The following is a 13,688-nucleotide window of genomic DNA, read 5'->3' on the forward strand; positions in this document are numbered from 1 at the left end:
TATGATATAATGTTAAGTGAAAAGGAGCAGGATACAAAACTAATTATCTCAGCTATTAAAATATACATGGAAGATATAGACTAGAATGTATTGTATGTTATCATTTTTATATATATATATATACATATTTATAAAGTATGAACAGACCTCTGTGCTTATATATGCAAAGAATATCTTTGAAAGATACATAAATCGTTAACATGTTTGCCTCTGGGGAGAGGAACTAGAGACTGGGCATCAGGGGTGGAAGCAAGACTTACTTTTTACTGTAAACCTTTAGGTTCCATATTACCTTCTTTTTATGCAAGAGGTTAAGAAAATAATGCAAATTGCAGATGGTGATAAAGTAATACTTGCAAATAGTAAAGTTTGTCTGAATTATTTTCAGTGTGTGCATTACCCTTTTTTTTTAATACTAATTACTGGTTTATTGTAAAAGTGTAAAGGATACAACTCAGGAACAGCCAGATGGAAGAGATGCATAGGGCAGGGTAGGGGGAAAGGGTGTCTTGGAGCTTCCAGGGTCTCTCCTAGCACATCAACGTGATCACCAACCTGGAAGATCTCCACTCCGCTTTGGTTAGGGTTTTTTACGAAGATTTCATTACTGTAGGCATGATTGATTAAGTCATTGGCCTTTAGCCATCAACTTAATCTCCAGCCCTTCTCCCCTCCCCAGAGGTTAGGGGGTGGTGCTGAAAGTTCCAACCCTCTAATCATGTGGTTGGTGCCTCTGGCAACCAGCCCCCACTCTGAGGCTGTCCTGGAGCCCCAGCCACCAGGCATCTCATCAGCACACAACAAGACACTTCTCACTTGCACTTCCAGAGGTTGCAAAGGTTTCAGGAACTCTGCCTGGAACCAGGGACCCAGACCAAATACATGTCTTTTATTATATCACAGTGCTCAATAAATGGGAACTGTTATATGGTTATTGTCACCATCATATCTCTCATGGGAAATAACGAGTACTTGACAAATATTTGCTGGTAATATTAAGGCCTAGGTATACTACAATGTATTACCTTTTAAATTGAATAATAAGGTATAATTTCAAAATAGATGGCACTCTGGTGCGTGAAAAAATAAAGGAGGAAATAAACTTCAAATGTTAACAGTGGCAGTTTCTGAGTGGATGCCGTGTCTAGTAATTTAAAATTTTCTGTTTTACATTCTTGTGTTTTTTTTCTAACATTTTGTAATGGATATATACTTTCAAAGGAGAGATTTTCTTTTGTAAACAAACAAAGACGACTAGCAGCAGAGTGGAGGATGGTATGAGGTCGTTGTGATTGTTTCCCTTGTTTTGACTTGCTGTTTTGGCCTTTTTTTTTTTTTTTTTTTTCCAAACTCAGCTTAGGAGCTACCCCTACAGGAGCCTCTCCTTGCCCACCATGCCTCCAGGTTGGGTTAGATACTTCTTATGGGCTTCCTCAGCCAAGGCTTCCCTCTGTCTTATCACTTATCCACTGCTTTGTTACTCTGTGTTTATGAGTTTTTTACTCTAATCTGTGGCCACTCAGAGGTCAGACACCATGTCTGATTCATACTTGTATTCCTTGTGCCCAGCACAGGGCTTGACCCAGAACAATGTGTTCAGTAAATATTTGCTGAAGGAATGAATGGGAGGAGCTGGGCTCCACCCCAATCCTGAGACAACATTTGGGACAGGTGCAGTGAGGGGGTGACTCTGAGTAGTGTGTATTTCCTCAGTGATGCTGGGACGTGGAGTGAGTGTATGCAGGGCGGTGTGACCATTAAAAGTTAGGTGATCCAGGGTGACACTGGAGGTGTGTTCCTGAGTGACCACAGGTCTCTCCTGCAGATGGCTTCAGTGACTGATGGTAAAGCCGGAGTCAAAGATGCTTCTGACCAGAATTTTGACTACATGTTCAAACTGCTCATCATTGGCAACAGCAGTGTTGGCAAAACATCCTTCCTCTTCCGCTATGCTGACGACACCTTCACCCCAGCCTTCGTCAGCACCGTGGGTATTGACTTTAAGGTGAAGACAGTCTACTGCCACGAGAAGCGAGTGAAGCTGCAGATTTGGGTGAGTCCTGGGCATCTTGGGTAGAAGTGTCCCAAGAGCTGACTCGTTTGCTCGTACAAAGGCTGGGTGGTGAGGCCAGTTTAGAACTTCTGAGTTTTATGACATTAGGCACCAGTGCTATTGTGTATCTGGCCCCTGGCCTATCCCTTGTTGGTTTTATACAGTTTTGCTCTCCTTTGGGAACTCAGGTGTTTCTGCTGCTTAACTGTCCAAAAGGTTTTATCCTGGCTTATATGGATGAGTAACCAAGAATCTGGGCTTTGGAGTTATAGACCTGGATTTAGATTTCAGTTCTGCCAGTAACTAGTCATGGAACCTTGACTAAATTACTTAACCTCTCTGGGCCACGCTTTCCTCTTTGGGGATTATAATAGCATCTACGTCATAGGGCTGTTGGGTGCTTAGCATAGTTCCCGGAACATAATAAATGCACAATAAATGTTAGCTACTGTATCCATAATCTATCACTCTGTAATCACTTCAAACCTTGATGGCTTAAAACAACAATAATAATTCATTATCACAAAGTTGCTGTGGATCAAATATTTGGGAGTGGCTTGGTTTCTGGCTTGTGGTCTCTTATGAGGTTGCTGCCAAATGTTGGCTTAGGTTACAGGCATCCAAAGGCTTGAGTGGGCCTGGAGGATTACCTTCCAAGGTGGCTTACTCACATGTCTGGCACTGGCTTTAGCAGGAGGCCTTCATTCCTTTCCACGTGGATCTTTCCACAGATCTGCTTCACTCCACAGAGTGTCTTCATGACATCTCCTAGGGGGAGAGATCCAAGAAACCAAACAGGAAGTGGCAGTGTCTCTTATTAGAGTATTCTATGGGTCACTGATTCAATGTAGGAGGAAACTACACAAGGGTATGAATCCTGGGAGGTGGGAATCATTGGAGACTACCTTGGAAATTGGTCACCACAGCTACTATTATTGGTATTTACCAGTGGTACTAATAAAATTTATATGTATTTGAGATGATATAGCAACATGTACATCATATACTTTTCTATACTTAATTAGCACTGGGATTAGAAATTTTAGAAATTTGTGATTTAAAGTATTCAAAATATATTTATTATCAGTCCACTCAACATTAATACATTGTACATATATGTTATTAGTATAGTCTGTATACAGTACTTTTCTTTTTACAAATTATTTCCATGTGTTAATACTATCTCACAATCAACCCCATGGGACAGATATTCAGAGAGTAATTAATTTGCCTTAGGTTGACCGCGCAGCTACAAAATGGGATTCCAACTCATTTAAATGTAAACATTTAAATATTATTTGTTATTTTAATGTATTTTAATATCATTTGTGTACAGAAGTAGGTATAATATATATGTATATGTAATCTAAGTAAATATGCAAATACTGTGAATGCTGTGCCTACATTTTTCTTACAGGGGTATGAATTTGGAGACTACTACCACGGGCATTGGGGAGCATAGAAGGGTTTTAACAAAGTCAGATTTTCATTTTAGAAAGATTTCTGGCTTCAGTTTGGGAGAGTAGATGGATATGAGGCAAAGAAACTAGTGGTTTGGGTAAGTTACTAAATGTATTAGTCTGCTCAGGCTACCATAATAAAATAGCACAGACTAGTTGGCTTAAACAACAGACATTAATTTTCTCACACTTTTGGAGACTGGAAGTCCAAGATCAAGGTGCCAGCTGGTGTTGATGTCTGGTGAGAGCTCTCCCATTGGGTTGCATATGGCTGGCTTCTTGCTGTGTGCTCACACTTCCTTTCCTTGGTGCTCACACTGGAGAGGAGTGAGCAAGCTCTCTGGAGTCTCTTCTTCCAAGAGCACTAATCCTATCAGATCAGGGCCCCACCCATATGACCTCAATTAACCTCAGTTACTTCCTTCAAGTCCCCATTTCCAAATATAACCACACTGGGGGGTAGGGCATCAACACATGAATTTTGGGAGGATACAAACATTCGGTACATAACACTGAGAAAGTGATAAAATGACATAAGTGATGGAAATGAGGAGAGAGAATTAAGATTATAATTTACAGAATTTGATGATTAATTAATTGTATAGGGAGAGGGAGGAACACGTATCTTCTTATACACATCTATTTATACATATTTACTTCTCTGAGAGTTCTGTGATTTTTTAAAGTTGTGTGAGCTTTGGTAAGTCACTTTACTTCTATGAATAGATAATATTCTCAACTGTAAAGGTCTCACAGGTTTGTTGAGGGAGGGGCTACATGATAACATAGTATTGTGCCTGGCACGTAGTAGGAATACAATAAATGTTAGGTTCTGTCCTTTCTCTCCTCCTGATCTTCATGCAAATGGTAACTGGGTTCCCTCACAAGGTTTCCCACCTGTGATTCCAGAAGTGCTGGAACAGCATCCACTAGCACTGTATGAAGTGTTCATATAAATTTTTCAAGCTCATTTTATCTCTCCCAGGAGATTTCAAAAAAGTCATTGTCAGGGTGGAAGCTGGAGAGGGAAGAAGAGGTTATGAGCATCACTGAGCAGGACCATTCACAAAAGGAGTTTCTGTCATCTCTGGGGGATCATGATGGTATTGGTAGTGCCTTGTTCTCTGGGTCCCTTGCCATATAGGTCCCTGAGAGTCTCCTCTGTGTCCAGAGAGGTTAATTATTGTGGAATAGAGAAGAGAATCTTAGTGGGGAGGTGAGGGTAGGGGACAAATCTCATTAATAGAGAGTGAGAGCATGCACAGGTGTGGAGGGAGGGAGAATTGGTAACGCCACAGCAACACACTTGACTAGAGGCCACTTACTGCTTGGGTGCTTGTTGCCAAGCAACTCCTGGAGACACGTGGGAAGAAAAGAGTGGGAGAGGGCCTTCCACTACCTCCATGTGGGGCCCATTGCAGGGGATATTGGGTCTGGTGCTGGCCAAGGGAAGGATCCGGGGGTCTGTGGGATGACTGAGCTGACCCACCACTGTGGAGTCCTGCATTCCAGTCCTGGCTCTCCCTGAAGTTCAGTCATTGTGTGATCTGGAATAACCCCTCCCCTCCATGGACCTATTTGGAACTATTTCCCCAACTATCAGAAGGAGAAAATAATCCTTGTTCTTCTTGCCTCATGGGATGTTGTGAAGTTCAAGGGAGGATATGGAAAGGAAAGCCCAAGGACAACTATGAAGTTTTGAGTAGATCAGAAGGACTGTGGATATTGTCAACCATGTGAATTCTTCCTGTACATGCTTTAAATCATTCTTTGTGTCTTCCCACCTTCCCTCTGACCCAGGGAGGTAGTCATCTCCTTAAAGAATGGGTGGTTGAGCCCAGAGATGTCAAGTTACTTGTGCAGAGCCAAACAGTAAACTTCATTCTTTTATTCATTCAATAGACATTCATCTGGTAGTCCCTCTGTGCCAGGCATTATGCTAGCAGTGGGGAAACACCCTTCCTGCTCTCCTGGAGTTAACGCTGTAGCAGGAAATATAGATACTAAGTACATGGGTGAAAAATATCTAATTTCATCTGTGGTAAGGGCCGTGAAGGAAAAAAAATAGACTTGTTTCAAACTCAAGCACTGAGTCACAGAACTCAGGAATCACTGAACTGTGACTTAAGTCTCATACCCCGCATGCAGCTGGGGTCAGGCTCAATTCTATTCACAATTTAAAAGGCTGATGACCTTCACCACACCAGCTCACTCCAGGCCTGGTCTCTGTCAGGGGACGTGGTGGCAGGGGCCTCCACTGTGGAAGGACAGAATGTCCTCCTTCTTGCTCCCACCAGTGAGGCTTTTTTTGGTGACCTTCTTGTCAAGAAGACTTTTCTTTAAAGTGTCTCATGTGTCCGGGGTTACTTGTATAGGGACTGGGGAATGGACTGGCTGGTCTAACATTTTTCTGTCGAGAGTTTGAGAACTCTGTGTTTTGTGAAGGATTTAAAGGCCACTGTCCTCACTCCTGGGCTTGTCCTGGTATTGCTCTTCTCCATCCTCTTTCTTTCTCTGCAACTCCCTCTTCTGAGACCCTCAGTCACTATGGTGCTCGCATGTACCTCCATTATTCTACTTGTTTTGTTGTGTTGGTGATGATTTTTTTTTTTTTTTGGCCACACCGTGAGGCTTGCGGAATCTCCGTGTCTGACCAGGGATTGAACCCAGGTCCATGGCAGTGAAAGCGTGGAGTCCTAACCATTGGACTGCCAGGGAATTCCCTTTGGTGATGATTTTGAAAAGATAATGTGTATAAAGCACCAGCGTAGTCTTTGGCATGGAGTAAACACTAAACAAATAGTAGTTTTTATTAAAGTTCTAGGGAGATCAAGAAATGATACTCCTTGTCTTCACCCCTTAAGTATGGAACCAATTGAGAGATAGATACAAGAGTCAGAGAGATGGGGAGTAATGCGACAGCCTTCTTAGTGATAAAACTAGGATGAAGCACATGGCCCAAGTCTTCAGGGAATTGGAGCTGGCTAATACTTCACTCTGAAGTCAGATAGACATACAGACCCAATCACAGGCCGACATGAGTGGCTAGCTGCCACTAGCTCCTACAACATGCACCCAGGGTCAAAGTCCAGGTGGCCCAGACTTACTAACGCTTAAGGCTTGAAACATTCCACCTAGGTCTACAGTAGAAGCCTCGATCTCCATGGACAGTCTTCTTCCTGGAGGGGGAAAGGAGGGTCCCTCCTCCAACAGCTCTTTTTATAATTAAAGAAATAGAAGTAAGCATTTGCTCCAAAGAGAGGTTGGGTAGAATGATGAAATCTGGGAAAAATAGGAGGAGTCTTAGGGGGTTTCGTGGAAATCCTAAATTCCATAGTGTTGAGAGTGACTCCCTACATAACCAGGAGCTGAGAACAATAAGACTAGGGTGAGATAGGCTGTTGGTAGTCAGCTAGTTTCTTTCACTCACTAGCCAACCACCCACATAGCTGCCTCGATGACATTTAGGTTGCCACATGGCTTTGGAATCACTTATAAATATTAAAACGTGAATATCAAATCTGGGAATGTCAAGGACCTATATCTTAGGACCAACAATATAAGAGTATAATAACATGTAATGGAGCTTAGGAATGTGGGGAAAGACCATACCAGAAACCGAGACTAAGGAGGATTGTGGCTCTTGAGCAGTCATTTAACAAATATTTACTATGCCAGACAATGGGGCTAGAGAAGTTAATATGAATATGACACATTCTCTGCTCTCCAGGAACTGGTGAGAATGAATTTACCTCTGAGCTCCAAAAGTGAAGTAAAATGAGTAACATAATTCTCTTGTTCTGTTAAGGGAAGCAAACTGGGACATCAAGAGAGATTGACTTTTCCCTTGTATATTTAAGAATATATAATAATGGATTCTTATACATGATTGGTCAACTGTTTAATGGGCATCTGCATTTGTTTCCTATTGCCTCTCTGACACATTACCATAAATTTAGTGGCTTAAAACAGCATGCATTTATTATCTTATAGATCTGGAGGTCAGAAGTTCAAAACGGATGTCACTGGGTTAAAAATCAAGGTGTTGGCAGATTTGTGTTCCTTCTGGGGGCAAGGGGAGAATCCATTAACTTGCCTTATTCCAGCTGCTAGAGGCTGCCTGCATGCCTTTGCTCAGGGCCCCTTCCTCCATCTTCAAAGCCAGCGGTATAAATTCTGTCGAATTCTCTCTCTCTCCGACCTTCCTGCCTTTCTCTGATAAGTACCCACATGATTACCTTGGTCTCTTCTGAGTGATCCAGGATAATCTTCCCATCTCAAAACCTTAATTTAATCACATTTGCAAAGTCCCTTTTGCCATGCAAGGTAACATATTCAGAGGGTTCTGGGGATTAAGACATGGATATCTTTGGAGGACCATTATTCTGACTACCACAGCATCCATTAATAACATGGAAATGATCTAATATAAATTCTCCCCATTTTTCAAGGCTCTAACTCAGGTTCCCTCTTCTCTAATGATAGCCCCCTCTGCTAACTCCCTGAAACAGGTGCTGTCTGTGTCTTAGGCTAAGACTATCTGCTGAGAATGCCTGTCATCTTCTTAGGTGCCAACAAGCCTGTGAACTTAGAGCTTACCACATCTCAGTCTCATTTTAGACATGAGGAGGCTGAGGTCCAGAGAGAGATAGGACTTACTAAGGGCTCATTCCAAAACTCCTTATGCCACCTTCAGGAAGTTGAAATCTGGCCACCAGAACATAATGGGGACCCAGAGAGACTGATGGGCAGCACAGAAAAGGCCAGAGGCTGAACAGGAACATGAGGGCTGCGGGAGGTCCCTGTGGCTCCAGGAATATGGAAATACTTGCTGAGTACAACATCCTGTACTTAGCTCTTACAATATTCAGAATTGATTTTTCTAGGCAGCAAGTTCCCTGGTGTGGCTGCAGAGACACATTGACACTTTCATCTTCCCGAAGCCGGTAGGAACCAGCTGCTGGGGAGGTTTAATCTGATTTTTAAAATCACAACAAAGACTATGGGAGGTCAAATCAGAATTGCAGGCATAGTCCGCCTTTGTAATTTGCAAATGAATTAACCAGCAATCCTGATTGGCTATTCAAGGGGCCTCCACACTTTGGGGCCACCACTGCCTTCCCTCCACCCAAACTGGTGTGGGGGAAAAAGAAATTTGTACATTCATTCATTCAATAAACATGTGTCACATGCCTATTAGGTGCCAGGCACTGTCATCATAGGGCAAATAAACAGCTACAATACAACATAAGTGATATAAAGGGATGAAGAAAGTGCTGTGGGAACACAGGGAAAGGAGCTGCTACCTCTACCTAGAAAAGTTATTTTCCGCTTCGCAAAAGAGGGGGCCTTTGAACTGGGTGTTGGCAAATGAGTAAGAGTATTTCAGGTTAATGTTGGGGAAGATCTTTACAAGCAAAACAAAAGACAGGCGCAAAATCACAGTTGCTTTCAAGGACCCGTTTTGTGCCTGACTGTGGTAGGCTCTGCAGGGATTGGTGAGACAACATCCCTACCTCTAAGGGGGTGCTCACGTAGTAAGAGAGATATAGCATGTACACAAATAACGACGATGCTACAGATATGAATGATGCCTTGAGAGAGGTACAGAAAGTTTTGAGGAGTTCAGAGAGGGAATGCTCCCTCTAAGCCTGAGAGCATCAGGAAGGCCTCCATGGAGGAGGTGGCTTTATGGTAATGAAAGTTGGCTCTAGCATGTAATAACATCCTCAGAGGCTCTCCGTCTCATTCATCCAGCTCTGTGGTCCAGGCTGATCTGTTTTTGACTCAGCGGCAGTGTGCTGACATCCCTGCAATTATTTGTATGTTCAAGAAGCAATGCAGCACATTGTCAGGAGCGCAGCCTTTGGAGAGAACCAATCCTGTGCTCCAAACCCACTTCTGCCACTATCACCTTGTTCAAGTCCCATTATTTCCCTGTACTTCACTTTCTTCTTTCTAAAATAAAGATAATTTTAGTAATAACCACATGGTGTTGTTGAGAGAATAATACAAGATAATCCTTAGCCTAGTGCCTGGTACATAGTAAATGATCCTTAATTGGTAGCTTTTATTCTTAATAACTCTGTTACTCTCAAGGGTTGATTTGTGGCAACTGGAAGTCTGAATGTGATCTGAGCTAGACTCTGCATCCTTTTTAGGAGCTGAGGAACATCCACCCGAATTCTTTCTCTGAGTCTTGAGCTGAGTCTGCAGTGGTTGATGGCTGATCCCTTTGGCAGAGCCCTGCCCTGATGGCACATGCTGCTTAGCTGGGGATAGACAACGATTCAGAAAACCATAAAGAGCTCAGATGTGTGGTGCTGAGTGAATGCAGTAGAATGCCAAGAAGAAAGAGTTCAGTATTGGGTAGAGTGGGTAAGAAAGGCCTCTGGGAGGAAGGTGGGGGGCATTGCAGGGTAAGGCAAGAGAGGAGGGTATAATAGAGACGTTCCAACCAAGGGAGGGGTCAACATAGGCTGAGATAGGGGCAGACTTTAGGGGATAGGGTGAGTTGCCATGTGCTTTGTACGATGGTCTTTCTGTGAGATGACTGGACTCCTCCCTTATCTCCCAGCCACAGCTCCTGCCTCTGCTCCACATCCCGTGTGCAGTAGCCATTCCAGCCACAACAAACTTCTATGCATTTGTTCGTTTATGTACTCATTCATTCAGCAATATTTACATTGTGTGCACCAAGCATTGTTCTAGGTGCTACAGACACAGCAGTGAAAGTAACAAATGGAATCCCCTATCCCACATTCCCCTAGATTTAAGGGGGAGACTGGCAATAAAAAAGTAAATACACAGTATGTTCTGTGATGATAAGCACTCTGGAGGAAAATATAGCAGGATAGGATAGGATAGGATAGGAGGGCTGTTTATAAATTTAATCAAGGTGGTCATGGTGAACTTCACTGAGCAGGACACTTTTCAATAAAATCCTGAAGGAGGTGTGGGATATTTGGAGGAAGAGGATTCCAGGCAGAAGGAAAGGCAAGTGCAGAAGCCCTGAGGCAGGGGTATGCCTGGGACATTCCAGGGATAGTAGGAGCCCGGTGGGGCTGGAGCAGGAGAGTGGTCAGAGATGAGGCTGGAGTTAGTGGGAGGGCCAGACTGTGTAGGGCCTTGGAGGCCTTTGTAAAGACTTTTGGTTTTTGTAACCCAAAAAGTATAATTGATATATAAAAAACTATACATATTTAATGTATATAATTTGATGGGTTTGGACACATGCATATACCTGTGTAACCATCACCACAATCAAGATAATAGACTTATTTATCAACTCCAAAAGTTTCCTTGTGTCCCCTCACCTCCTTTTTTTTTTTTTTAGCAGTAAGAACTGTTAATGTGAGGTTTACCCTCTTAACAAATTTTTAAGTGCACAGTACAGTTTTTTTTAACTATAAGCATTATGTTGTACAGCAGATCTCTAGAATTGCATCTTTTTTTTAAAAAATTTATTTTATTTTTGGCTGCATTGGGTCTTCATTGCTGCACACAGGCTTTCTCTAGTTGTGGTATGCAGGCTTCTCATTGCAGTGGCTTCTTTTGTTGCGGAGCACGGGCTCTAGGTGCGTGGGCTTCAGTAGTTGTGGCTCGCGGGCTCTAGAGTGCAGGCTCAGTAGTTGTGGCCCATGAGCTTAGTTGCTCTGTGGCATGTGGGATCTTCCCAGACCTGCATTGGCAGGCAAATTCTTAACCACTGCACCACCAGGGAAGTCCGAACTTGCATCTTGTGTAACTGAAACTTTATACCAATCAATCATCTCCTCATTTCCCCGCCCCTCAGTCCCTGGAAACCACTGTTCTATTTTCTGCTTTTATTTGACTATTTTAGATATCTCATATAAATAGAATCATGCAGTATTTGTCCTTCTGTGATTGGCTTATTTCACTTAGGTTAATGTCTTCCAGGTTCATCCATGTTGTTACAAATGGCAGAATTTCCTTTTTTAAGGCTGAATAATATTCCATTGTATGTTTATACCACATTTTCTTTATCCATTCATCTATCAATGGACATTTGGGTTGTTTCCATATCTCAGCTATTGTGAATAATGCTGCAACGAACATGGGATTGCATATATCTCTTTGAGGTTCTTATTTCAATTCTTATGGGTACATGCCCAGAAGTAGAATTGCTGGATCGTATGGTAGGTCTATCAAAGGACTTGAATAGACATTTCTCCAAAGAAACATACAAAAAGGCCAGCAAGTATATGAAAAATGCTCAGCATCACTAATCATTAAGGAAATGCAAATCAAAACCAGGAGATATTTCCTCATAACTGTTAGGGTGGCTATTATAAAATTAAAAAGATAATAAGTGTTGACAAAGACTGGAGAAATTGGAGCCCTTGTACACTGTTGGTGGGAATGTAAAATGGTGCAGCCACTATGGAAAACAGTACGGAATTTCCTCAAAAAAATCTTTGAAGGCTTTGGGTTTTACTCAGGATGAGATGGAAGGAATCTCATGAGCAGTGGAATTACATGATCTGACAAATATTTTTTAAAATAAACTTTATTCTTTGATAATTTTAGATTTATAGAAAATTTTCAGTGATAGTACAGAGAGTTCCCATATATCCTTCACCCAATTTCCCTAAGATTAACATCTTATATAACCATGGTGCATTTGTCAAAAGTAAGAAATTAAAATTGGTACAGTTTTATTAACTAAGCTATAGACTTTATCTGAATTTAACTAGTTTTTCAACTAATGTTCTTTTACTGTTTTGGGATCCAATCCATGTTGCACTTAATAACATTTTAGAAATTGAGATATAATTCATATATCATAAAATTCACCCTTTTAAAGTATACAGTTCAGTGAGTTTTAGTATTCACAAAATTGTGCAACCATCATTACTAATTCCAGAACATTTTAGTGTCTTACATTTTAATATTTAACAGGATTGCTCTGAGGCAGACTTATGTCTATTTCAAGAATAAATTCTAAACTGACAAAGGGCAGAAGCCGGCAGGATCAGTTAGGACTTGTAATAATCCAGGCTGGGGATGATGGTGGCTTGAAGTAGGGGAGTAGCAGTGGTGGTGGTGAAGGTGGTCTGTGGTGGTAGTGAGAGTGTGTATACACTGAAAATATTGTTAACAGGATTTGCAGATGAATTGGATGTGGGAGAGAAGGAAGGGGAGGAGTCAAGGATGACCCCAAATGTTTGGGCTAAGCAACCGGAAGGCTGACGATGCCTCTGACTGAGATATGGAAGACTTCAGGGAAAGCAGGATTTGGGGAGACAATTGGGGACTGAGTTTTGGTTATGCTAAGTTTTAGATGCCTATTAGATAACCAAGTAGAGATACAGAATAGGCTGTTGGATAAATGAATCTGCAGGTCAGGGCAGAGGCCCTGGATGGAGATATAAATTAGCAAGTCATTAGCATAGAGTTGGTATTTAAAAGAAGCCAACAAGATCAACAAGGGAAGGAGTGAAGATAGAAACATTCTAAGGACGGAGACCAGAGACATTCCAATACGAAGATGCTGCTAAGATGAGGAAGAATCGCAAAGGAGACTGAAAAAGAGCAACTGAAAAGGAAATGTGTGGGAACTTTGCAGCCAAACAGAGAGAGAGTTTTCCAGAGGGAGAAGAGATAACTGTGTCCAATGCTGCTGCTTAGTGTATATGAGGACTGAGACTTGTCCACTGGATCTAGCAGCAGGGAGTTCATGGGTAACCTTGTTGTGACCTGTTTTGGTGGAGTAGTGGGGGTGAAAGCCTGCTAAGAGTGGGAGAAGAGAAACTGGAGACAACCAAGTGTACATAGCCCTTTCAAGGATTTTTGCTCTTTGGAAAAAGAGACCACTGAGTGGTAGCTGAAGGTGAAGGGGGATGTGAGTCAGAAGAGGTTTTGGGGTTTTTTTGTGTGTGCGTGTGCGGTAAGTGGGCCTCTCACTGTTGTGGCCCCTCCCGCCGCGGAGCACAGGCTCCGGACGTGCAGGCCCAGCGGCTCCGCGGCACGTGGGATCCTCCCGGACCGGGGCACGAACCCGTGTCTCCTGCACTGGCAGGCGGACTCTCAACCATTGCGTCACCAGGGAAGCCCCGGTTTTTGTTTTTTAAGATGGGAGAAGTAGCTGCGTGTTTGTGTGTTGGCGGAACAATACAATAGAGATTCACAAACCAAGCAACCAACAAAGAAAC

The 13,688-nt window shown here is 42.5% G+C and overlaps 1 protein-coding gene across 1 annotated transcript in view; it reads left to right on the forward strand.

Moving 5' to 3' along the window:
* The first annotated feature begins 1,666 nt into the window (after positions 1-1,666).
* Positions 1,667-13,688, forward strand: part of RAB3B (RAB3B, member RAS oncogene family) — a 49,822-nt gene continuing 37,800 nt past the window's right edge. The window contains exon 1 of the mRNA XM_022575676.2: positions 1,667-2,053. Coding sequence (XP_022431384.1) covers positions 1,826-2,053 — 228 coding nt within the window. The 5' untranslated portion in view covers positions 1,667-1,825. The remainder of the gene's footprint in view (positions 2,054-13,688) is intronic.

This window comes from Delphinapterus leucas, chromosome 1 (assembly GCF_059928025.1).
Source record: "Delphinapterus leucas isolate spDelLeu-1000000601 "Yukka" chromosome 1, BTC_Dleu_Yukka2, whole genome shotgun sequence".
Lineage (NCBI taxonomy): Eukaryota > Metazoa > Chordata > Mammalia > Artiodactyla > Monodontidae > Delphinapterus > Delphinapterus leucas.